Source organism: Stegostoma tigrinum, chromosome 11 (genome assembly GCF_030684315.1).
Source record: "Stegostoma tigrinum isolate sSteTig4 chromosome 11, sSteTig4.hap1, whole genome shotgun sequence".
Taxonomy (NCBI): Eukaryota; Metazoa; Chordata; class Chondrichthyes; order Orectolobiformes; family Stegostomatidae; genus Stegostoma; species Stegostoma tigrinum.
The window spans coordinates 48,079,990-48,103,547 of NC_081364.1; the positions used below are offsets into that span (position 1 = coordinate 48,079,990).

A 23,558-nucleotide genomic window follows, 5' to 3' on the forward strand; every position below is an offset into this window, starting at 1 on the left:
GTAAAATAGATTTTCTCACATGCAATTCTAGCAGCAGGAAGAGAACCTCAGCTTTTAGCTGTAATAGAGAGAGGAATAGTAGCTTCCACATTCAGCATCAAGACCCCAGCAACCACCGAAAGTTAAACTAACCCAGACCCACAAGGTCAGCTTTCCTGCTCCTCTGATGCTGCCTGGCCTGTTGTGTTCATCCAGTTCCTACTATCTTGAACTAAAATCCTGGTTCTGTGGGAGCTTGATCCCACCCCTTCATGCTGCTTCCACTGTTCCAATTTAAAAAGAAATGCAAAGCCTCACAAGCTGTTTACTTCATTGGCTGGCAACAGACCATTCTGCACCTCTGTCTCAACCTCTTTTCATAACAAAAGCATGACAAAAGATAGCTCTTAAAGTCACAGTATTAACACAGCATGCTAAGCTGATTGCCATGCACAGACCCTTGGATTGGTTGCACATCAACTTTAAGGGAATATTGATGATCATAGATAATGGCAACTGCAGACGCTGGAGAATCCAAGATAACAAAGTGTGGGGCTGGATGAACACAGCAGGCCAAGTAGCATCTTAGGAGCACAAAAGCTGACGTTTCGGGCCTAGACCCTCAGGGAAGCCTTCATCCTCCAGGCTTTCCAGCAGCATCCTTCCACCTGCACCGACTCTCCCTTTGAATGACTCCGACAGGTGGATCCTTGGGTCTAGGCCCGAAACGTCAGCTTTTGTGCTCCTAAGATGCTGCTTGGCCTGCTGTGTTCATCCAGCCCCACACTTTGTTATCTAATATTGATGATCATGTTTAGTTTGGCAATTGAAAAGAAAAGGAATAATGCAAAGTAAGAATGATCAACTGGGTAAAAAAAGGACCAGAGGCTGATAAATAATGTATTTGATAAAGTTCCACAAAAAACTAGTGGGCAAAGCTATATCTCAAGGAATTAATGAACAGCAGTAACATGGGTATCACATTTTTTGAGTGACAAGAAAAAGGGGCTTCTCAACAGTTTGTTTTTCTCTCCACAGATGCTGCAAAACCTGCTGGGTTTCTCCAGCATCTGCAGTATTTTGCTTTTATTGTAAATGGGATTATTTGTTAGAGTCATAGAGTTTTAGATATTTTATAGCATAGAAAAAAGCCCTTTGACCTATCATATCCATGCCAGTTATCAAGCATCTATTCAAATCTCATTTTTCAGCACTTGGTCCAGAGCCTTGTGTGTAATGTTGTATCAAGTACACATCTAAATACTTCCTAAATGTTTTGGGTAGTGGATTAATTAATTAATAGTGATTTTACAATGTGTCATGAAGCCATCTGATTGCAGGTCATCAACCAAAAAGAAAGCAAAGAACTGCGAATGCTGGAAATCTGAAACAAAAACAGAAATTGCTGGAGAAACTCAACATGTCCAGCAGCATCAATGGAGACAAATTGAGCTGAAGCCAAACTTCCAGAATTTCTCCATCAACTTCTTTTTGTTGAGGAGAAAACAAGAATTAATGTTTCGGTTCTGAGGAAGGGTCACCGGGACGGAAACGTTAACTCTGTTTTCTCCTCCACAGATGCTGCCAGACCTGCTGAGCTTTTCCAGCAACTTTGTTTTTGTTCATGATTTACAGCATCCACAGTTCTTCTGGTTCTTAATTTCTTTCTGTGGTGGTAGCAATGACACAGATTTGGGTAACCAGTGCTGCCAGCACTGCTTTAGGTGGCGCTGCGGGAGGAGTGTAGCAGTGTGACGGGCCGCTCAGTGCGGCCGGAGCGGCGAGGAGCTGAGGGTGTGTTGTGTGCGCCGGCTGTGTTCATCGGTTGGTGTCATTCGAAGGGAGAGTCGGTGCGGGTGGAAGAATGCCGCTGGAAAACCTGGAGGATGAAGGCTTGCCCAAAAACCCGAACCTGGGCATCGCGCAGGCCAAGTTCCTGCTGACTTTGGACGGCCATAGGAATGACCCGAAGATGCGGAGCAAGCTGATGGAGTCGGTGAAGGAGAATAGTGAGTGAGAAAGCGGCGGGGGTTTGCAGAGTCACTGAGGCCCGAGGGGAACCCAGGCGCCACCTCTCGGCCTAGCTGTCAAGCCTAGGCCTAGTACCCAGGCTGCGGTTCGCACACCGTCGATTGCCGGGTTCGCTCCAACCTGGAGATGTCAGCACCACCACCACCGTTCACTGATGGCTGGTATTAAAGCAGGCCCGGAGCCAGGATGGCGGCGGAGAGTGAGCGGCCCCGATTCCCCGTGACTATTTCTCCCCCCCTCTAGAGTCCCCTTTAACCAGCTGTAGAAACCCACACCGTTTGCTTTTAGTCTGAATGCTTACGATTTTAAAACCGGCCGTTAAAGCTCTTGAGGAAACAGCTCTGCAGTCCGTTCCCGGGTTCATATAGCGCACCAAAGGGCTGGCGTTGAAATTGGCAGTGCCTAATGTTCTTGCTTCTTTCAGGGCCAGGTTCCAGAAGGATCATCAAAGCTACGTCCAATCCGAAAATTAAAATTGCCATAGTTTACAGTGTTGCTTTCCAGCTGCAGCCATATGTTAGGCTTTTCCCTGTCTGTGCTTTTACTCTTATGCATCTCCCTGAGCTGTGTAAAAATCATATCATTGTATTTTTTTGTATTTCGACTGGGCTAAAATCCAAAAAGGGTGTTTTTATTCCCCAAACCGTGGGACTGCAGAAGGAATTGCTGCACTTTTAAAAACAAGATACTTAAAAACTAATTTTGTGTGGTTTTTATACTGCTGCTTTGTAAAAGCAAATTGGGAGAGATGTTTTCAAAGAACAAAGAAAATTACAGCACAGGAACAGGCCCTTTGGCCCTCCAAGCCTCCGCCGATCGAGATCCTCTGTCTAAGCTTATCGTTTATTTTCTAAGGGTCTGTATCCCTTTGCTCCCTGCCCATCCATGTACCTGTCCAGGTACATCTTAAAAGACACTAACGTGTCTGCGTCTACCACCTCCGCTGGCAGTGTGTTCCAGGCACCCACCACCCTCTGCGTAAAGAACTTTCCACACATATCTCCCTTAAACTTTCCTCCTCTCACTTTGAACTCATGACACCTTGTAATTGAGTCCCCCACTGGGGAAAAAGCTTCTTGCTATCCACCTTGTCTATACTCCTCATGATTTTGTAGACCTCAATCAGGTCCCCCTCAATGTCCGTCTTTCTAATGAAAATAATCCTAATCTACTCGACCTTTCTTCATAGCTAGTGCCGTCCATACCAGGCACCATCCTGGTGAACCTCCTCTGCGCCCTCTCCAAAGCATCCACATCCTTTTGGTAATGTGGCGACCAAAACTGTACGCAGTACTCTAAATGAGGCTGAACCAAAGTGTTATACATGACCTGCCAACTCTTGTACTCAATACCCTGCCCAATGAAGGAAAGCATGCCATATGCCTTCTTGACCACCCTATTGACCTGTGTTGCCACCTTCAGGGAACAATGAACCTGAACACCCAGATCTCTCTGAACATCAATTTTCCCCAGGACTTTTCCATTTACTGCAGAATTTGCTTGTGAATTAGATCTTCCAAAATGCATCACCTTGCATTTGCCCAGATTGAACTCCATCTGCCATTTATCTGCCCAACTTTCCAATCAATCTATATTCTGCTGTAATCTCTGACAGTCCCCTTCACTATTTGCTCCTCCACCAATCTTCGTGTCATTTTCAGATGGCACTGGGATGTATTCAGTTTGTGTTTTGGCTGGTAATGAGTAGCTGATTGGTTTGTGCAATTGTAACCAATTCTAATTGCAATGGTCATCAGCCTGACGACAACTCTGTGGTTCCTGGGTAGCTGAACACATTGTGGGTGTGAAGTTACAGTGAGAAGGCTGTAAACTTCTGGATTGGCAGTTGGTCTCTCATGTATTCTCTGCAGTAAGATATTTGATGCCTTCAGAAAGACAGCTTTTCTTTAATCCCACTAGTTACTGGATGTTGTTGCCTTTAACCGATAACTAAGCAACTTCTTAATCAGCGTGCCCTGTACCTCCTATGAACAAGTGAAAGGACATCAAAGAACAGTATGCCTTGGCAGGAAGTCTGTGGACTGGTGGTATTGAACTGTGGTTCCCAGTTTCTTTCTCCCACTCCATCCATAAACCAGTATCTTTTTTGTTTTGTCTGTTTGTATATTGTGAAGAACTTTAATAAAAGCTGAAAGACCCACTCACCTTTGTCCCCCTCCACGCACACATCAACGAATACCACTCACGCTTGGACATTGAACAATTTTTCCTCCACCTCTGCATTTACTTCTTTAACCATGAGCCAAACCCCCCCCCCCTACTGGCGAAAAGAACCAACTTTTTTACAAGATCGACTGTTACTTGGATGTGTAGGATATCTGTTTCTATTTTGTGTCGCAAGAGCAGTGTGAAGATGAGTGTGACATTCCTAATTTCCAGTGCTTTTGGTTTTGTTCTTTAGATATGGCACCGTACTATGAACAGCTTTGTAAAGATGTCGGGTGGTCGGTTGACACAGATTTGTTGAGCAAAATGAAAAAGGCAAATGAGGAAGAACTAAAACGTCTGGATGATGTATTGGAGGATGCAGAAAAGAATCTTGGAGAAAGTGAAATCAGAGATGCTATGATGGCTAAGGCTGAGTATTTATGCAGAATTGGTGACAAAGTAAGAATCTGTGTGGTATATTTTGCACTGTTCGTTGTTTCAGTATTTTGCATTGGACATCATTTGAAAGCAAATCATGAGTGTCGATTAATTGGCTGTGGAAACTAATCGATTAGTTCCTGTCATTCAGTTGGGATGAGAACGGGATAAAGTCGGAAAAAATATTAAATCTGGTATTGGACAGGTTAATTAATTGGCCATTATTAATTAAAATGAAATATAAGAATGTAAAAGATTCGATTTCAAGAAAACTTTTTGTTCAATATATGATTTAATTTGTGTTAAACTTTTAAAAAATCTACTATGTTGGTAGAATACAACATTGAAGATAAGAGAGACTGGTTACTCAATCAAGTCGATTTTTCTGGTGACTTTTTTTGACTTCTGTCTCCAAAGCCAGGTCCATCTCAGTGTTAGAGCCACCATGGCACATAGGGCAAGGAGACAGGTCCTAGAATTACCCTAGCTTGAATCTGAACCACACCTGCTGTTCAACTGAATCAACCCTACCTTCCCTAAGGAGCCTAAGTTGCTGTAGCAGAATATTCTTACATGGCTGACGTAACCCAAAGCTATCAATTGTGAAGGTAGAAGCTCCAATTTTCTTCCATCATATGGCTGACCAGCAATCTTTTCAGCTGCTCCTGCTGCTATTGGAAGATTGAAAATCAACCTGTCTGGCCATGTTATAAACGCACCTTCCTTGTTATCCAGTCCATGATTGGAACTTGAACCCGGAACGTCTCCACCGCATGATATTCTTGGTGACCCAGTTTTCTGTTATAATGTTTCATTCACTTTATAATTGTATGTTGCAGAATTTTTAATGTAAAATATTTTTGGAAACGAATGTTTTAAAATTGGGCACTTTTTGGCGTATACAGTGTTTCCCAAAGCACAGAATCTTTTTGAGGTAGAGAAAGTTGTATTGCTTTAACTTTACACATACCTCGCCATTTATTATCAGGACAAAAGCAAGTGCAATACTTTCATTTTCATAGTAAAACAATTGGCATAAAACCAATAAATAATTATACAGGATTTCCTTGATTTAGTCTTTTTCCAAAAAAAAGTGTTTTCCTTTTGAAACCTGTAAAAGGGTTTTCAATTTAGGTTGATGTATTGTGGGAAACAGCATCGATTCTCTGACAGTAGTCTCCCATTTTAACATTTTGGACTCTTGACTAGTCTGCTTTGTAGAAGGAGCAATTCCAGTGGCATATTTGAGAAAATCCTTAAAGGATAGGGCAGTGGTGAGAAAATGCCTCCCCAGTCTAGAACACAAGGCCACTGTCTTGGAATGAGAGTCAGCAGTTTATGACAGAGACAAGTGATTTTTTTACTAACAAAACTGAGAGTCTTTTAAATTTTCTTAGCCAGATAACTATGGTTGATCAACCGTTAAGTTTATTCAAACAGACGTGGCTAGATTTTTGGATATTAGGGGATACAGGGTATGCAGGAAGGTGGAATTGGAAGATCTGTCATGGTTTGACTAAATGATGTTATGTGCGTGATTGGCCAAATAGTGTAGCTCACCACTTGTTTTTAAATGGTTCTCCAGTACCCGTGAGCACGTGGATCCAACAGCTGCTGTGCAGAACAGCTTAGATGATTCATATTTGTGAGTGGAAGTGCCATTTAATACTCTGATAAAATTAAAATTGATCAGCAGCATGGTACTGTGAATGTGGCGTAGCAGATATCGGTCCTGGGTCCACTGTTACTTGTTATTTATATAAATGATTTTGATGAGAATTTAGGATGCGTGTTTAGTACTAAAGTTTGCAACTGGCACCAAAATTACTGGTATAGTGGACAGTGGAGACAGTTATCCAAGATTATAACAGGATCTTAATGAGTTGGACCAATGGACTGAGGGGTGGCAGATGAAGCTTAATTTGGATAAATGTGATTTGTTTCAGTTTGGTAAGATGAGCAAGGGCAGGACTTATGTGGTTAATGGTGTAGCCTTGGGTAGTGTCATCGAACAGAGAGACCTAGGGGTTCAGGTATATAGTCTTTTGAAAGTTGTGTCACAGGTAGACACGGTGGTTAAGAAGGATTTAGCATGTTGGCCTTAGTTGCTCAGAACATTGAGTATACGACTCGGGGTGGCATGTTGTGGTTGTACAGTATGTTGGAGAGGCCACCTTTTGGAGTAATATGTGCAGCTGTGGTTGCACTGCTATAGGAAGGATATTTTTATATTGGAGAGGATTCAGAAAAAATGTACCAGGATATTGTCAGATCTAGAGGGCTTGAGTTATAAGAAAGGTTAGATAGGCTGGGAATATTTTTCATTGGAGTGTAGGAGGTTGAAGATTGACCTTATGGAGGTTTATAAAATCATGAGGGGCATATATAAAGTGAATTGCAGAGGACTTTTCCCTAGCATAGGAGAGTTCAAAACTAGAGGCATTTTTAAGGTGTAAGGAGAAAGATTTAAAAAGGACAGAGGGTCAACTTGTTTAGACCCGCGGCAGTTTTATTATGCAATTAACTGCCTAAGGAAGTAGTAGATGCAAGGTACAGTTACATTTTAAAAGATATTTGGACAGGTACATGAATGGGAAAGATTTAGAGGGATATGGGCCAAATGTAGGCAAATGGAGCTAGTTTAGTTTGAGAAACTTGGTCAGCATGGATGAATTAGACTGAAGGGTCTGTTTCCGTGCTGTACGACTCCATAAGTAGGAAGAATTCCTGCAGTGCAAATAGAGGTCATTTGGCTCATCGGGTCTGCATCAATCCTTCGACGAGCATCCCACCTAAACTGACTATTCCTGTAACCCCACATGAATCATAGATAAACAACAAATGCTTAGACGCTGGGGCAGTTTAGCATGGCCAGTCCCACCTAGTTTGCACAACTTTGTTGAGAAGGGTAGGGAATTCCAAAACTTAGACGGCATGGGTTTAAGATGAGAGGGGAAACATTTAAAAGGGATCTGAGGGGGATACAGTTTCATGCAGAGGGCGGTGTATGTTGTGTGGAATGAGTTATCAGAGCAAGTGGCGGTGGTGGGTGCAATTATAACATTTCAAGGGCATGTGGAAAGGTTTATGAATAGGAAGGGATTAGAGGGATATGGGCCAAATGCTGGCAAATGGGACTAGGTCAGTTTAGGATATCTGGTCAGCAAGAACATGTTGGATTGAGGGGTCTGTTTCTGTGCTGCATAATTGTCGACTCTGTCACCCCTCCAGTGTGTATTGTCCTTTATCATAAAAACATTTTGGATGTAGTAGATCTAAATTACTATCTTGAAGCAAAAGAAGTCCACATACTCCGAAAACCAACAATCTGAAAAAATATTAATTATTAATACCACTTAGAGGCATCTACTACTTCCTTAGGCAGTTAATTGCATAATAAAACTGCCGCGGTTCTAAACAAGTTGACCCTCTGTCCGAAAACCAACAATCTGAAAAAATATTTTGTTTTGAATGAATGTCACGTTTGAAGTTTGGAACTCTTTTCCGCACATGACAATTAATGTTGGATAATTTTCTGCATTCATAATTAGGAATAATTGACTTTTGCTAACCAAAAGCAGAGTGATCTGGGGCAGAGATGGCTAGAGGTTGCACGTCAGACACAATCTTGTGGAGCAAGCTCAAGTAGTTAACTGGCCTACCCCTGGACATTCATTTCTTTTTATAAAATATACAGTTACATGTCCCAGCTTTTTAAATTATGATGTAAAATTCCACATTAATTTTTTTCAAAACTTCATAATTTATGTCCTACTAGATCCCTGGTATATGTCCTAATTATTTCGCAAATTTAGAAATGCAAAATTAAAAGTGTGAGGAACCTGTAGTTTCTATCTTTTTGGTGTGATTAATTGCTTATCCTACTTGATGACATGCCTGTTGCTGGATGTCTGAAGGTCCTCTTGACTTGACCCAGAAGCCAGCTGGCATTAGGTGAGTGGAAGTATGGGCCACTGACATCAAATGATCTTTCTGGGCGTCTTTCTTTGAAGTTAGCAATTGTGACAGGTAGCACCTCAGTTTTGTTTCCTGGTCCTCCATGTGTTCACCAGATAAGGGTGGATGCTTCAGTCAACTGTTTGCAACTCTGAAATTTCTAGAAGTATCGATATTAAACTATGTATTATCATGTAAAATCCAAGTATATGAAATAAGAGCAAGTGATAAAGTGGTCACTGACTTTTTGTGTTTTTGTAATGTGATCTAATTATTCAGTGCCCTCTAATCATGCTTCACCTGAAGAACACAGTTGATTTTCACTTTCCCTAAATGTACTGCAAGAGATTGAGAAGTCACACTAGGCTGTTGTTTATTAATAGTTAATAGCACATCCTGTGGCAATTTGTAAAGCAGACTTGCTTAGAGAATAGGTATCACAATATTATCACTGACAGAAATATTAACATGTCTAATCTACATATCTGTTTTAAATATGTGTTGGAGTTTATAATGGGACATGATTGTAAGGAAAATGACTGCCAGAATTAGGGATTTTTTTAGAGGCAAGTGTTTTCAGTGGATAGAAAGATGTAATGTGCCATTGATATTTAATCTACAATTGCAGTTATTTCAAAGATTAAAATCTTTATTTAACTGCTTGTGTAATTGGGGTTGATCTTCATTTGGATCCAGTTAAATTGAATGATGATATATTTGCCTGTTTGTACATTTAAAGGATTTAATCCATGATAGTCCGGAACTGATTAGTTAGTATTCTTTAGCAACAATACTAAACATGTTCAGTGTGTGATATGAAATGGTACTGTTCTGAATCATTTCATCTCGGTGTAATTAAGATGTTTTGTTTTTAAGGAAGGTGCTTTGACAGCTTTTCGGAAAACATATGACAAAACGGTGGCTCTGGGACATCGCCTAGACATTGTGTTTTATTTGTTAAGAATCGGTTTATTTTATATGGATAATGATCTGATTACACGTAACATTGAGAAGGCAAAAAGGTACGGTTGCATTTGATTTGTGTGCATCTGATCATTTTGTTTTGACATGTGCATTATGTAGCATGTTCTCTCATTTTGGAATGGAGCCTTCAATTTGATAATTCTTCTCAAACATCCAAGTGTAGTATTGTTAAATATCCATCTTTGTGGTTAACTCCTGAGTTTGAGATCGAGTAGCTGGGCACATCATATAAAACATTGGCATGTAGCATCTTGAAACTTAACCTTTTGAATACAGGTATCGTTTTGCTGTAATGGTGTAGTAATTTCATTCATGTGGTTTCAAATTCAGTTTATCAGTAGCATTGTAGTGTTGGATGTGAATCTAAAAGTTTAATATGTTCTACTAAATATGCTGTTCATATAAATTTTCAGCCACCATACTGTAGAACTATTAACATTAAAGTCAACAAAGCTTCAAGGTTTTGAGACATAATTCAGACTTCTAATATATGGTATAAGTTGATATGTTGTTACTGACCATGTTTACCTGAGATCCTGATGTGACTGGGACGGCTTGCAGTTGCTGATAATAATAGTGACATTGGAAAAGAAATGTTAAAAATTGCTTGCAGAAGTGACAAACTGTAATAAGGCTGTAGAATATTAAACTGAATTTTAAAACTAAAGTTATTTCCTGTATGGGTTCTCTTGCAGTTTGATTGAAGAAGGTGGTGACTGGGATAGAAGGAATCGTCTCAAAGTTTATCAAGGGATGTATTGTGTGGCAATTCGAGACTTCAAGCAGGCTGCAGAGCTATTCTTAGATACTGTCTCTACGTTCACATCCTATGAACTCATGGATTATAAAACCTTTGTAACTTATACTGTTTACGTCAGCATGATTGCACTAGATCGGCCTGACCTTCGTGAAAAGGTGAGCAATGTAATGGTAAAATAATTCTGGAAGAAGTATACTTGGTGTAGCTCCATGGACGTGGAAAATTGAAACACTTGCATTTGTTCTTGTACTGAAAATTTTTCAACATACAATCTTTTGAACTCCTGCCATTAATGTTTTACTCCTGTGCAGAACTTCTGTTCTTCTTAACTTCAAGGCATTATCTGAAATTATCCTCAGATTTAACATTGGTATTATAATGGAAAAGTGTACTTCACCGTTGTGATGGACACATTCCAAAATCCAGGTAATGCAACCAAACTGTGTATTGTTGGTACCAGTAGAAACAGTTCTCTTCGTTACTTTTTGTTGGGCTGTTTTACAGTGAACATCAACTGGATTTGGCATGCACTGGTTGGACTGCAGGGTCTGTTTCCGTGCCATATGACACTATGTAAAACTATTTCACCATCAGTCGGTTTATCCATTTACACTGTTTCCCATGATTAGACTGCCATTTCCTCTTTCTTGAGTTTTTTTAAATTCATTCGTAGGAGGAAGGCATTGCTGGCTACGCCAGCTTTTATTGCCCACAGTGCATTTAAGAGTCAGTGACATTTGCTGTGGGTCTGGAGTCACATGTAGGCCAGACCAGTTAAGGATGGCAGCTTCCTTCCCTGAAGGATATTAGTGAACAACATGAGTATTTTCCTGGCAATCTACAGTGGTTTCATGGTCGTCATTAGACTTTAATTCCAAATTTTAATCAAAATCAAATTTCACCATCTGCTGTGGTGGGATTCACACTCACATCACCAGAATGTTGCCTGGGTCTCTGCGTTAACAGTTCAGTGATAATACCACTAGACATCACCTCTCCTGAGTTACGCCATGGTGAGGTTAATATTCTGGATGAGCAGACACTGCATGAGGAGAAATGTTTTATTCTTGCATGATTTTGAATAAAGTTAGGAAATCCATTTTGACTGCACTTTGAATAGAGCATCGTGTTATTAGTTTTTACTTAGCACAATTATTAATAATTATATGGAATTTGGTAGAGAGGAGTTTTTAAAGCTAAATTTTGTTTCCTTTTAATTGGGTCTGGATAAAAATTTACTTAACCATCAGCAACAAAGGAATCAGTTTATGTTTCTGTCACTCCCTTCAGGATTACATTATTGAAGCTACAGCCTGAGCAAAAGTGGTGAAACAGATGATGCATTTGTCACATCTAAATGATTATATTTAGATTATATATAAAACAGTATTATTTAGCACTTTGTACAATGCATATGCATTTGTGTGTCTTTCATACAGTGTAGCATGTTGGCTTAGTCTGATTGGGTTTCTAGGATGTGATAATGGGAACTGCAGATGCTGGAGAATCCAAGATAACAAAGCGTGGAGCCGGACGAATACAGCAGGCCAAGCTGTCTCTGATGAAGGGTCTAGGCCCGAAACGTCAGCTTTTGTGCTCCTGAGGTGCTGCTTGGCCTGCTGTGTTTGTCCGGCTCCACACTTTGTTATCTGGGTTTCTAGGATTACTGTGTGTTCAGTATGCCTGGTAATATATGGTGAGCTCTAATCTTACTCAAGTTGATGAGCAGAGAATTCACTGACAGCCAAGAATTTAGAATGTTATCAGTGTTTAAGGGTAAACTGTCTGGATTTTCTGTCAGTATGGCCAGATTATCAGCCTTTGTTAGTTAGCTTAATGCTCTCTAACCTGTGAAAGGTGTGGCTGAAGAATCATTGGAGACTGGAAACATAAACCAGCTGATGCTTCAACTAACATTGAGGTTGTGCTGTGTAATTTGAGGCTAACACCCTTTAGATGTGGTAATGCAAGGCTTCTATCTGCTTACCTGGCTCTAATTAATCCTGCGACAAAATTTATAGAAATGCAGGATGTTTACCTTGTGTCCTAGTCAGCATATATCTCTTAACTGAAGGCAGAGAATTACTTGTTTGTTTATTTGCTGTTTGGATAATTGTGCTGTTTTCAAATTAGATACATTCGTAAAGTAATCCATTATGAAATACTTTGATTATGAAATGCTTTGAGATATTCTGAGAATGGGATCAGTGTTACCTGAGTGTAAATTACTTGCTCTTCCCATGAGAAAATTTTATTACCACTTAGAGGCACTGTCACAATGAAATTATAATTATGAATCCACTGCTGTACTAGTTTCAGAAAGACATTATTTACTACTCCATAGAAAAATTACTAGAAAACATTAACGATTGAAACAAAAGCAAAATTGCTAGGAAAAACTCAGCAGGTGCAGTAGCATCATTAATAACAAAGTTGTTTATGAACATCATTGAAAATTACAGCTAGTAAGAGAATAAATAATTGAAGATTTGGTGGTATCATGGATTTAAATCTAATTCCTGATGTGAAGCAGTTTCTCTACAGAATGCAGGAATCCTCTGTGAGCTGAGGTTGGGGCTGTTTAAATTCAGTTTCTTCTTGCTTTGTGACCATGCTCTAATTTGGTTGGTATATGCAAAAATAGGAGTGGAAATAACCAGATTGCTACAGTAAAGTGTGCATTGAAGTTTATGCTAAGACCCGTTGTTATTAACATCTATGGTAGCATAGTCATTATGGTGCTGGACTAGAAAAGCAGAGGGCTGGAAAACTAAAATTTATTCAATGTTTGACATAAACACCCATCTGCTTCATTAAGGTTTTTTTTAGAAAAGGAAATCTACCATGCTTGCCTAGTCTACCCTATATGCAGAAAAACTGAAAGAAGTACAGATGCTGCAAATCAGAAACAAAAGCAGAAATTGCTGGAAAAACTAAGCAAGTCTGCAAGCATCTGTGGAGAGAAAGCAGAGTTAATGTTTCTGGTTCAGTGAACCTTCTTCAAAACTCAGAATTGAGAACTGGATGGAGAGGCAGCCAGAAGTCAGGTCCACACTGATAACAGCAACATGGCTGAGAAGCAGGATGCAGTTTTGAAAGCAGATTTCAGGGAATTCAGGAAATTAAAAAGCAGAATCTGAAAAGCACTAATCTTAGGAATGTTCCCAGTGCCACATGCTAATAAGAGCAAGAGAATCTGTCAATCCAACACGTGGCTCAAGAACTGGTTTAAGAGGAAGAGCATCAGGTTTCAGATGTATTGGGGCTGTTTCTGAGGCAGGTGGGACTTTGCAAGCTGGATGGACTGCATCTGAATAGGACTGGGGACGCTGTCCTCATCGGGAGGTTTGCTTGTGTGCTGGGGTGGGTTTGTACTAGGTTGTTAAGGAAATGAGAACCTGAGGAATAGTCCAAATTGGAATAAAGTTGGTAACTGAATAGAAAAGCTGCGAGGGAGAGAGACCAAAAGACAGGACACAAAGTGGAGCATCGAGTGTGCTTTGAATGCAGAATCATGCCAAAAGGACAAAGTTAAGGGCAGGAAATGTAACTCATTGTGAAAGCTTCTGTTGGTATGTGAAAAGGAAAGGTTTGGCTAAGATGAATGTGGGTCCATTGCAGGCAGTCGGGACAACAGAGAAATGACAGGGAATTGAAATGGTTACCTGGTGCCTATTTTCACTAAAGATGATGCAAGAAACCACCCGGAGTTAAGAGATCCAAATGATTAAGGAGAATGAAGGGATGTAATATTAATAAGAAGGTTGTAACGGAAACTTTAGAGTGCTGAAAATTAAGTTCCTGGAACCTGAAATTTTACATCCCAGAGAGTTAAAGGAGGTGGCTAAAGAGATAGTCGATCTTCCAAAATTCTGTGGATTCTAGAATAAATCTCACACTGACAGGCTGAGACGAGTGTGGTACCAAGAGGACCAGCACATAGGCCCCACCCAGCTGTTTATAAATGCTTATCAACGATTTGAATACGGGTACAAAATATAACATTTCCTGATTTATGGCTGATATTTGGCTAAGTGGGAATGTGTTGTAAGGAAGATGTAAAAAGGCTTCAGGAGACAGGCTGAATGAGTGAGCAAGACTGTGGCAGAAACAGTGTATAAAATTGAGGTTATCCACTTTGGTAAGAGGAACACATGCACAGAATATTTCTTAAATGGTGAGACATTGCAAAGTGTAGGTGTACTAGGGAACCTAGATGATGATGTCAGTAAGTCACTATTGACGAACTTGCAGGTGCAGCAAACTCTTAGGAAGAATAATGGAATGTTAGCCTTTATTGCAAGAGGATTTGAGTACAGTAGCAGTGAAGTCTTCCTTCAGTTGTGTAGAGGCTTCCTTGGATCACACTTAGATTACTAGTGAGTTTTGAGAAGATTTGTAGCTCAGGTTGAGGTTCTGGATGTGAGTTTGCTCGCTGAGCTGGAAGGTTAGTTTTCAGACGTTTCGTCACCATTCTAGGTAATATCATCAGTGAGCCTCCGACGAAGCGCTGGTGTTATGTCCCGCTTTCTATTTATGTGTTTAGGTTTCCTTGGGTTGGTGATGTCATTTCCTGTTCTTTTTCTCAGAGGATGGTAGATGGGCTCCAAATCAATGTGTTTGTTGATGGAGTTCCGGTTGGAATGCCATGCTTCTAGGAATTCTCGTGCATGTCTCTGTTTAGCTTGTCCTAGGATGGATGTGTTGTCCCAATCAAAGTGGTGTCCTTCCTCATCTGTATGTAAGGATACTAGTGATAGTGGGTCATGTCGTTTTGTGGCTAGTTGATGTTCATGGACAGGGTGGTGGAAGAGGTGTTTGGGAGGCCATGTTGCGGCTGTACAGGAAATTGGTGAGGCTGCTTTTAGAATACTGCATTCAGTTCTGGTCTCTTTGCAGTAAGAAAGATGTCAAACTTGAAAGGCTGTTCAGAAAAGATTTGTAAGGATGATGCTGGGGTGATGGGTTTGGGCTATAGGGAAAGGCTGAATAGGCTTGGGTTATTTTCCCTGGAACATCGGAGGCATAGGGATGTCCTTTTAAAATCAGGAAGGACATGGAAAAAGGTTAATAGCCAAGATCCTGTCCCCAGGGTAGGGGAGTCTAAAACTAAAGTCATGGATTAAGGTGAGAGGCAGAAGATTTAAAAGGGACCTAAGGGGCAATTTTTACTCTGAGGGTGGTGCATGCATGGAATGAGCTGCCAGAAGAAATGGTGGCGGCTAGTACAATTACAGTGTTTAAAAGGCATCTGGATGGGTACTTGAATAGGAAGGGATATGGATCAAATGCTGCCAAATGATTAGGTTATCTGGTCAGCATGGATGAGTTGGATGGGAGGGTCTGTTTCCATGCTGTACATCTCGATGACTCCAAGTTGACATACGTTAAGAGCATGAATTAGGAAAGCAATTAGTGTGTTAAACTTGAATTATTTTGTAATAAAGATTAAATAAATCTTACTGCAGTTGTTCACCATGTACTCAGTATGAATGTGGTCAACTTAACCGAGGAAATACATGGTCACTGTGGAGAAAGTGCAATGAAGGTTTGCTGGCCTGATTCCTGCATGAATAAACTGGCCAGTGAAGAGAGATTGAGCAAATTGTGCCTATATTCCTATGCACACTACAAAGTGTAGAAATGTGAGAAGTGATGTCATTGAAATATATAACATTCCTACTGAACTTGATGCTTCAAAATACTGTTTTGAGAAATAAGTAGCAGGTGACAATCAGTTGGCAGTTTCTGTTCCCTTTTTATACAGATATAATTTTGGTTTGAATTGGGTACATTGCTAGAAACGTTTGAGCAGATTGAGCACATTTGACAGATGTGACTGTCTTTCCCCTGAATGATGCCCAGCCTGTGTGAGAGCTGTGTTACCATCTATAACATTTAGCAGAGACAACCAAGTATTGAAGAAGGATGGCCAATATCGAACTAAGGAATCACAGTCTCATGTTGGAGAAACATCTTTCCTTGAAGTTAACCCGTGCATTTCTCCGTCTTGAGCTGTTGATGCCCAGTCACTAATTATGCAAGTTTGAGACTAATAGATAAAAAGGGAATTTACATAAGTAAAAGAAATGTACCTGATGCAGGGAATCAACATTGATCTTATTGAATGCTGGCACATTCTCAAAGGGCTTAAATGGCTTTCCCCTAACTATTTTATTAGATAGGCTTCAGAATTGGTATGACAGGTTGGCACAACATTGAAGGCCGAAGGGCCTGTACTGTGCTGTAATGTACTATTTATAATTGAATGGTGTCTCAAGCAGTAATCCTACAATATTGGCTGAAACACCTTTTTATATCAGTTATTTTGTATTCCAGTGAGTTCAGGGGTGATCCAACAGTGGGATTTAAGAGGGTAGTTGCAAGGAACATATTTCTGTAGGAGAATCCAGAGCAATCTTAAAATTAGAGCTGGTCTGTTTTGAATTGGAAACTCCTTTGTCCAGTAATGAATTGTGGATATCTGGAATGTTTTTCTCAAAAGTATGGATTCAGAGTCAACTGATAATTTTAAAACAAGTGTATCAAGAGTTTTGGGTGAATTTTAAAGTAGATGTAATGAAGTACTAATGAGCGACTGCTGAAATGTTAAAACAGGCCAAGGGAGTAAATGGCCTACTCCTCTTCCAGCTGCTTATCAACAATGTATGGAGCTACAGTATGTAATGGGGCAAATTTCACAATACACAAGTTGTTTCAAGGTTGTTTTGGGCAGCTAGGCAGTGGTTAACACTGCTGCCTCTCAGTGCCAGGGACCCAGGTTTGATTCCCATCTTGGGTGACTAGGTGGAGTTTACACGTTCTCTCTGTCCATGTCTGCGTGGGTTTCCACTGGGTGCCCCAGTTTCCTTTCACAGTCTAAAAGATGTGGATTAGCTGTGGGAAATGTGGGGTGTGTTGAGATGGCATGTTCTTTGGATGTTTGATGCAGATGTGGTAGAAGCCATTCAGACTTTGTGCAGTGTGATTCTATGTATGTTCTCTTATTCCCAGGGTATAGAAAAGCAGTGAGTAAAATGAAATGTCACCAGAAACATTCACTCTGTTTCTTTCCCCAGATGCTGCTTGGCCTGATTTTTTTTCCAGCTTTTCCTTTGTTTCTTTCGTGCAAAGGTTCATTGTGTTGCTGGCCTGGATGGCTATGCTAAGCGAGTCAGGCTTTGGCCCTAGTATTAATGTTCGTTTGAAAATCGTGTTATTGACAGCCTTTTGCATCCTGAGAACTTTGCAACTAATGCATCCAGTTTTGAACTGCAGTATTTGTCATTTAAGTAAATATTACAACCAAAGTTGCTCAAATTTCCACACCCAGCACATGAATTACTAATGTTGGGAATTGGTTGATGACACTAGTGGAGGGATCTAAGCATGCAGACTGTGTTGTCTTTCAGATACGATATTAATCTCCTCTCTCGATATTCTCTAATCAACCTCTATATAAATGGTATTACACACCTCTAGAGCAGGTGAGACTTGTATCCCAGCATCCTGGCTAAGATTTAGGGACATTACCTCTGCACTACGAGAGCCTCCTTTTTTTAAAAAAGTCTTGTTTGGACATGTTCTGACAAACCTCTGGGCAGGTGAAACTAGCTCAGGAGTGGGACCACTACCACTGCCTGCTGTACAGGAATCCAGGATGTCTCCGAGCAGTTGCAGGCCATTATGGAGGGGAAGGTGCACAGCCAGTGGTCATGGTACATGTTAGTACAAATGACAGGTAAAATATGAGGTCCTAACCTAAAAGCAGAATTTAGAGAACTGGAAATAACGTTGAAATGTAGGACCACAAAAGGTAGTTACCTCAGATTTAGTACTTGGAACTGTGACATTACTGTGATTATGGAGACTTGGCTGAGAGGGACAAGGTAGCTGAATGGCCCAGGAGTTAGATGTTTCCAGCGTGATAGAAAGTGATGTAAAAGGGGTAGAGAAGTTACAGGGCCTCTCAACAGCCAGCAGGCAATAGAGGAGACAGTATGTAGACAGATTTTGGAAGGATATAAAAACAGTAGGGTTGTTGTGGTAGGTGACTTTAACTTTCTCTGTATCGACTGGGACTGACTTTGTGCAAGGGGCTTGGATGGAGCAGACTTTGTAAGGACCATTCAGGAGAGTTTCTGGACACTATATATGTATTCAGTCCAACCAGGAAACGGGCTAAACTGGACCTAGTTTTGGAAAATGAGCCCAGGCTGGTGAGTGAAGTTTCAGTGGGAGAAGCATTTCAGGAATAGTGACCATAATACTGTGAGTTTTAAATTACTCATGGATGGGGATAACAGTAATCTTTGGATGAAGGTGTTAAATTGGGGGAAGATGAACTACAACAATATCAGGTAGGAACCGGAGAGTGTTGATTGGAGGTGGCTGAGGGTAAATTCACATTGGGCATGTGGAAGTATTTCATATGGCAGCTGATGAAAGTTCAGGAGCAGCAAGTTCCTGTGAGAATGAAGGATAGGTGTGGCAAATTGTGAACTTTGGATGACCAGACACAGGTCTCGAAGATATGATTTTGATAACCGTATCGGCTCACTTGGCAATCGAGGAATCAATGAAAGACAAGATACTACTAATTCATCTATCTTTTGTAGAAGTGCCACTGAATTTGTGCCTTAGCTTCTGACAAAGCTTGTACAGCATGTCAGTTAGTTACAAGTTTTAGTTCGGGGAAGCCCTAAATGAGTTTTTTGCTTCTGTCTTTACGAAAGAAATGAACTTTGTAGTGAATGAAACCTTTGAAGAGCAGGTGTGCATGCTGGAATGGATAGAGATAAGGAAGCTGATGTGCTGAAAATTTTGTCAAACTTTAAGATTGACAAGTCGCCAGGCCCGGACCAGATTTGTCCTCAGCTGCTTTGGGAAGCGAGAAATGCAATTGCTTCGCCACTTGCGAAGATCTTTGCATCCTCGCACTCCACTGGAGTCGTACCTGAGGACTGGAGAGAGGCAAATGTAATTCCTCTCTTCAAGAAAGGAAATAGGGAAATCCCCGGCAATTACAGACCAGTAAGTCTCATGTCTGTCGTCTGCAAGGTGTTAGAAAGGATTCTGAGGGATAGGATTTATGACCATCTGGATCAAATACAGTCAACATGGCTTTGAGAGGGGCAGGTCATGCCTCACAAACCTGATCGAGTTTTTTGAGGATATGACTAGAAAAGTCGATGAGGGTCGAGCTGTGGATGTGGTGTATATGGACTTCAGTAAGGCATTTGATAAGGTTCCCCATGGAAGGGTCATTCAGAAGGTCAGGAGGAATGGGATACAGGGGAACTTTGCTGCCTGGATACAGAATTGGCTGGCCAACAGAAGACAGCGAGTGGTAGTAGAAGGAAAATATTCTGCCTGGAAGTCAGTGGTGAGTGGGGTTCCACAGGGCTCTGTCCTTGGGCCTCTACTGTTTGTAATTTTTATTAATGACTTGGATGAGGGGATTGAAGGATGGGTCAGCAAGTTTGCAGACGACACGAAGGTCGGAGGTGTCGTTGACAGTATAGAGGGCTGTTGTAGGCTGCAGTGGGACATTGACAGGATGCAGAGATGTGGCAGATGGAGTTCAACCTGGATAAATGCGAGATGATGCATTTTGGAAGATCGAATTTGAAAGCTGAGTACAGGATTCTTGGCAGTGTGGAGGAACAGAAGGATCGTGTTGTGCAGATACATAGATCCCTTAAAATGGCCACCCAAGTGGACAGGGTTGTTAAGAAAGCGTATGGTGTTTGGGCTTTCATTAACAGGGGGATTGAGTTTGAGTCGTGAGATCTTGTTGCAGCTCTATAAAACTTTGGTTAGACTGCACTTGGAATACTGTGTCCAGTTCTGGTTGCCCTATTATAGGAAGGATGTGGATGCTTTGGAGAGGGTTCAGAGGAGGTTTACCAGGATGCTGCCTGGACTGGAGGGCTTATCTTATGAAGAGGGGTTGACTGAGCTCGGTCTCTTTTCATTGGAGAAAAGGGGACCTAATTGAGGTATACAAGATAATGAGAGGCATAGATAGAGGTGATAGCCAGAGAGGTCATAGTTTTAAGCTGGTTGGAGGAAAGCATAGAGGGGATGTCAGAGGCGGGTTCTTTACACAGAGTTGTGAGAGCATGGAATGCGTTGCCAGCAGCAGTTGTGGAAGCAAGGTCATTGGGGTCATTTAAGAGACTGCTGGACATGCATATGGTCACAGAAATTTGAGGGTGCATACATGAGGATCAATGGTCAGCACAACATTGTGGGCTGAAGGGCCTGTTCTGTGCTGTACTGTTCTATCTTTCTATCTATCAACAATTAACAGTACTGAGCAATCATTCAGAGGTACCTTATTGTTTCCGATGAATTTAAATAAGTTTAGTAATCTGAAGGCATGGATTAGAAAAAAAAATGGTTATTTTAAAATTTCAATTGTAAATGTTTAAATCCAGGTCATCAAAGGTGCAGAGATTCTTGAAGTACTGCATAGTCTTCCAGCAGTTCGACAGTACCTTTTCTCCCTCTATGAGTGCCGTTATGGGGTTTTCTTCCAGTCTCTTGGTACGTAAGTGTTTCTGTATTTAATATTAGAAATTGTGTGCATATGAAAGTCACATATGAACTATCTGCACTTGAGGTAGGGAAGGAAATATTCACAATGATCAGTATAATCCTACTAAAAAAGCTTAATCAGTGCAATGAATACTTTAAATTTCAGAAGACCGAAATCATCTGTTGTCTAGACTTTTTTGCTTTGAAATGAGAAAGCAAAATGGTTTTCTACAAACTAATTTGCTCTGTCTTTAGCCACAGTAGAACAGGAATTAAGAAAGGACTGGCTCTTTTCTGCTCACTATCGCTACTATGTACGTGAAATGAGAATTTTGGCATATAGTCAACTCCTGGAATCTTACCGTTCATTAACGCTTACTTATATGGCGGAAGCCTTTGGTGTTGGTGTGGAGTTCATTGATCAGTAAGTTGGTTCCTATCTCTTGTCCTTGGAATTGAACTCTGGACTTATTTTTTTAAACACTCAGCTTGAGTGCTTAGTCCAAAGCCTGTTTAATATTGCATTCTTCTGTAATTTATGTCCTCTAATGTCACATTTTAAAAACAAACTTTAGGAACTAAGTAAATAGTGAAATTCATAATACTTGAAAGTTTCCTAAGCTTCCAAATAGTTATATAGATGTATTAAAAAAATGGGGAAGTTTATAATTCATGAAAAAAACTGTGACAATTATCAAAACTTGTCTCCCTTTTGAATACAAAATAATAATTGAACAAACCACACTAACTTGAGCTCATTAGCTGTTCTTTTACAGTCGTCTTCAGATCCAGTTTTCTTGCAAAGCTGCAGTATTATCTGCTAATTTCCAACTTACAAGTTGTTGCTTTTCTTTAAAAAAAAGTAAATGAGGTGGGGATTGAGAGGATTAATTGTCTTGTACTAATCAAGGCCACTAGTATACAAATCAAGTAAAACTATCGTTCCTGATTAAGCATGTTTAATAAATTGTTTGCACTTGATTTGCAGGGAACTGTCACGTTTCATTGCTGCTGGTCGACTACATTGTAAAATAGATAAAGTGAATGAAATAGTAGAAACCAACAGGTATGTAATAAGAAATCTGATGGAAAAACTGACGCAGTGATGTGATCCAACTTTAGTTTCAAATGATTTAATTTCTTTTTACTTAGACATTAATGGTTATAATTAATAACTATTGTTGCAGGCCTGACAGCAAGAACTGGCAGTACCAGGAAACTATAAAGAAGGGAGACCTGCTATTGAACAGAGTCCAGAAACTGTCACGAGTAATAAATATGTAATCTGTTAAAGGAATACTAGCTCTAGGCACATGCAATGGCTGTTTAGGTTTTGATTTGTTCCAGTTATTTCTTCAAATGTGACCTTTTAATATCTACAAATCATGGGTTTAGTTTGTGCCATTGTTAAACCTTTATGTACATGTAAGCTACATTTTATAGTTTACTAGTGTAAACATTTTGAACTGTATATAATAAACACCCAGAGCATGTTTTTGAAATAAAGACTCATGTATTTCAGAATTGGTATATTTAAAGATTAGGCTGTAATTCTAATAATGCTATCAAAGATACACTGGGAAATTAAGAAACAGTACATCAGTTCAATCTTTTCTAGTGCCTTTGCATTTTTTTTCCACTTTAATGGAAAATTGTTTACAGCATGTTTAAGTTGACACACTCCTTCCTTTCTGGTTAAAAGGATTCCCAACCAATTCTAGATGCTTTTGAAACATTTAAATCTGCATATTTAACCAATTGTCCCTTCAATACTATCATTTCACAGCTACAGGCCCAGTGCATGTAGAATCTTGCACAAGGTCATAGAAGAAACAACTGTTCAGCGGTTACTGCTTAAATAGATTACAGTTTGAAATTGCAAGTATTTTACACAATACCCAAAGTACACATGGAGCATAAAATACTAGAAATGAGTACTGTAGGGAATCAGGAATCTATGCTGTAACAGGGAAAACTTGTTAAAACTTTGCAAGATGGAGGCTATAGTCAGTGTCCAGGCATATTCAAGAGTTATTAAAAATAATCAGAGGATGTTCAGTATTTGTCCTTCTAATTCTCTTTGATCTTAACTGCACACTGCTATATTCAGAGAACATTTGAATTCTAAAGCAATTACCTGTAGAGACAGCTGCAGCTAAGAGATTGTTAGTAGGGTTAGATGACATGCCTATTTTAAAGCAGTAGTTGTGTTCATAGAATCAGAATCTCTACAGTGTGCAAACAGACCCTTTGGCCAGTAAGTCCACACCAAACCTCAGAGCATCCCACCTAATCGACACCTCCCTGAATACTACAGGCAATTTAGCATGGCCAATCCACCTAACCTGCACATCTTTAGACACAAGAATGTGCAAATTCCACACAGATAGTCACCCGAAGCTGGGTCTCTGGAGCTGTTAGCACTGCTGCCTCACCAGTGTGCTGCCCCACTAGGATCCTTTTATAGCTAAATTAGTCCCAAAAAACTGCAGTTGTGGCTGGAGTAATCTGGAGTTTTAGGAGATACTCAATCCTTTTCAAAATGGCATATTAAACCCCAGAATGTAAACACTTGCATTTGTCTATGTGAATGAGTAGTTGTGGACCACTCAATTATTTAGAGAGGCAGCCTGTGTGGTGCATTAATACTACTAGAGACTTGTGGTCTGGTTTTGTGCTATAAATTTTGATCGTTTTA

General features: G+C 40.3%; 1 protein-coding gene across 2 annotated transcripts; it reads left to right on the forward strand.

Annotated features, from left to right (window-relative positions):
- The first annotated feature begins 1,738 nt into the window (after positions 1-1,738).
- On the forward strand, positions 1,739-22,366 carry psmd6 (proteasome 26S subunit, non-ATPase 6). Of its 2 annotated transcripts, none has more exons than XM_048548112.2 (8): positions 1,739-1,988; positions 4,433-4,638; positions 9,451-9,596; positions 10,254-10,473; positions 20,761-20,869; positions 21,116-21,284; positions 21,849-21,926; positions 22,048-22,366. In XM_048548112.2, the coding sequence occupies exons 1-8, from the start codon at positions 1,844-1,846 to the stop codon at positions 22,142-22,144; spliced, it is 1,170 nt and encodes a 389-aa protein (XP_048404069.1). In that variant the 5' UTR covers positions 1,739-1,843; the 3' UTR covers positions 22,145-22,366. The 2 variants fall into 2 exon arrangements, with proteins under 2 accessions (XP_048404069.1, XP_048404070.1); XM_048548113.2 differs by having other exon boundaries at positions 21,125-21,284.
- The last annotated feature ends 1,192 nt before the right edge of the window (positions 22,367-23,558 follow it).

Coding starts and splice junctions, on each gene's coding strand:
- psmd6 (XM_048548112.2), top strand. CDS start 1,844: ATGCCGCTGGAAAACCTGGAGGATGAAGGCTTGCCCAAAAACCCGAAC. Junction 10,474..20,760: donor GGCCTGACCTTCGTGAAAAG/GTGAGCAATGTA, acceptor GTTTAAATCCAG/GTCATCAAAGGTGCAGAGAT. Junction 21,285..21,848: donor GGTGTGGAGTTCATTGATCA/GTAAGTTGGTTC, acceptor CTTGATTTGCAG/GGAACTGTCACGTTTCATTG.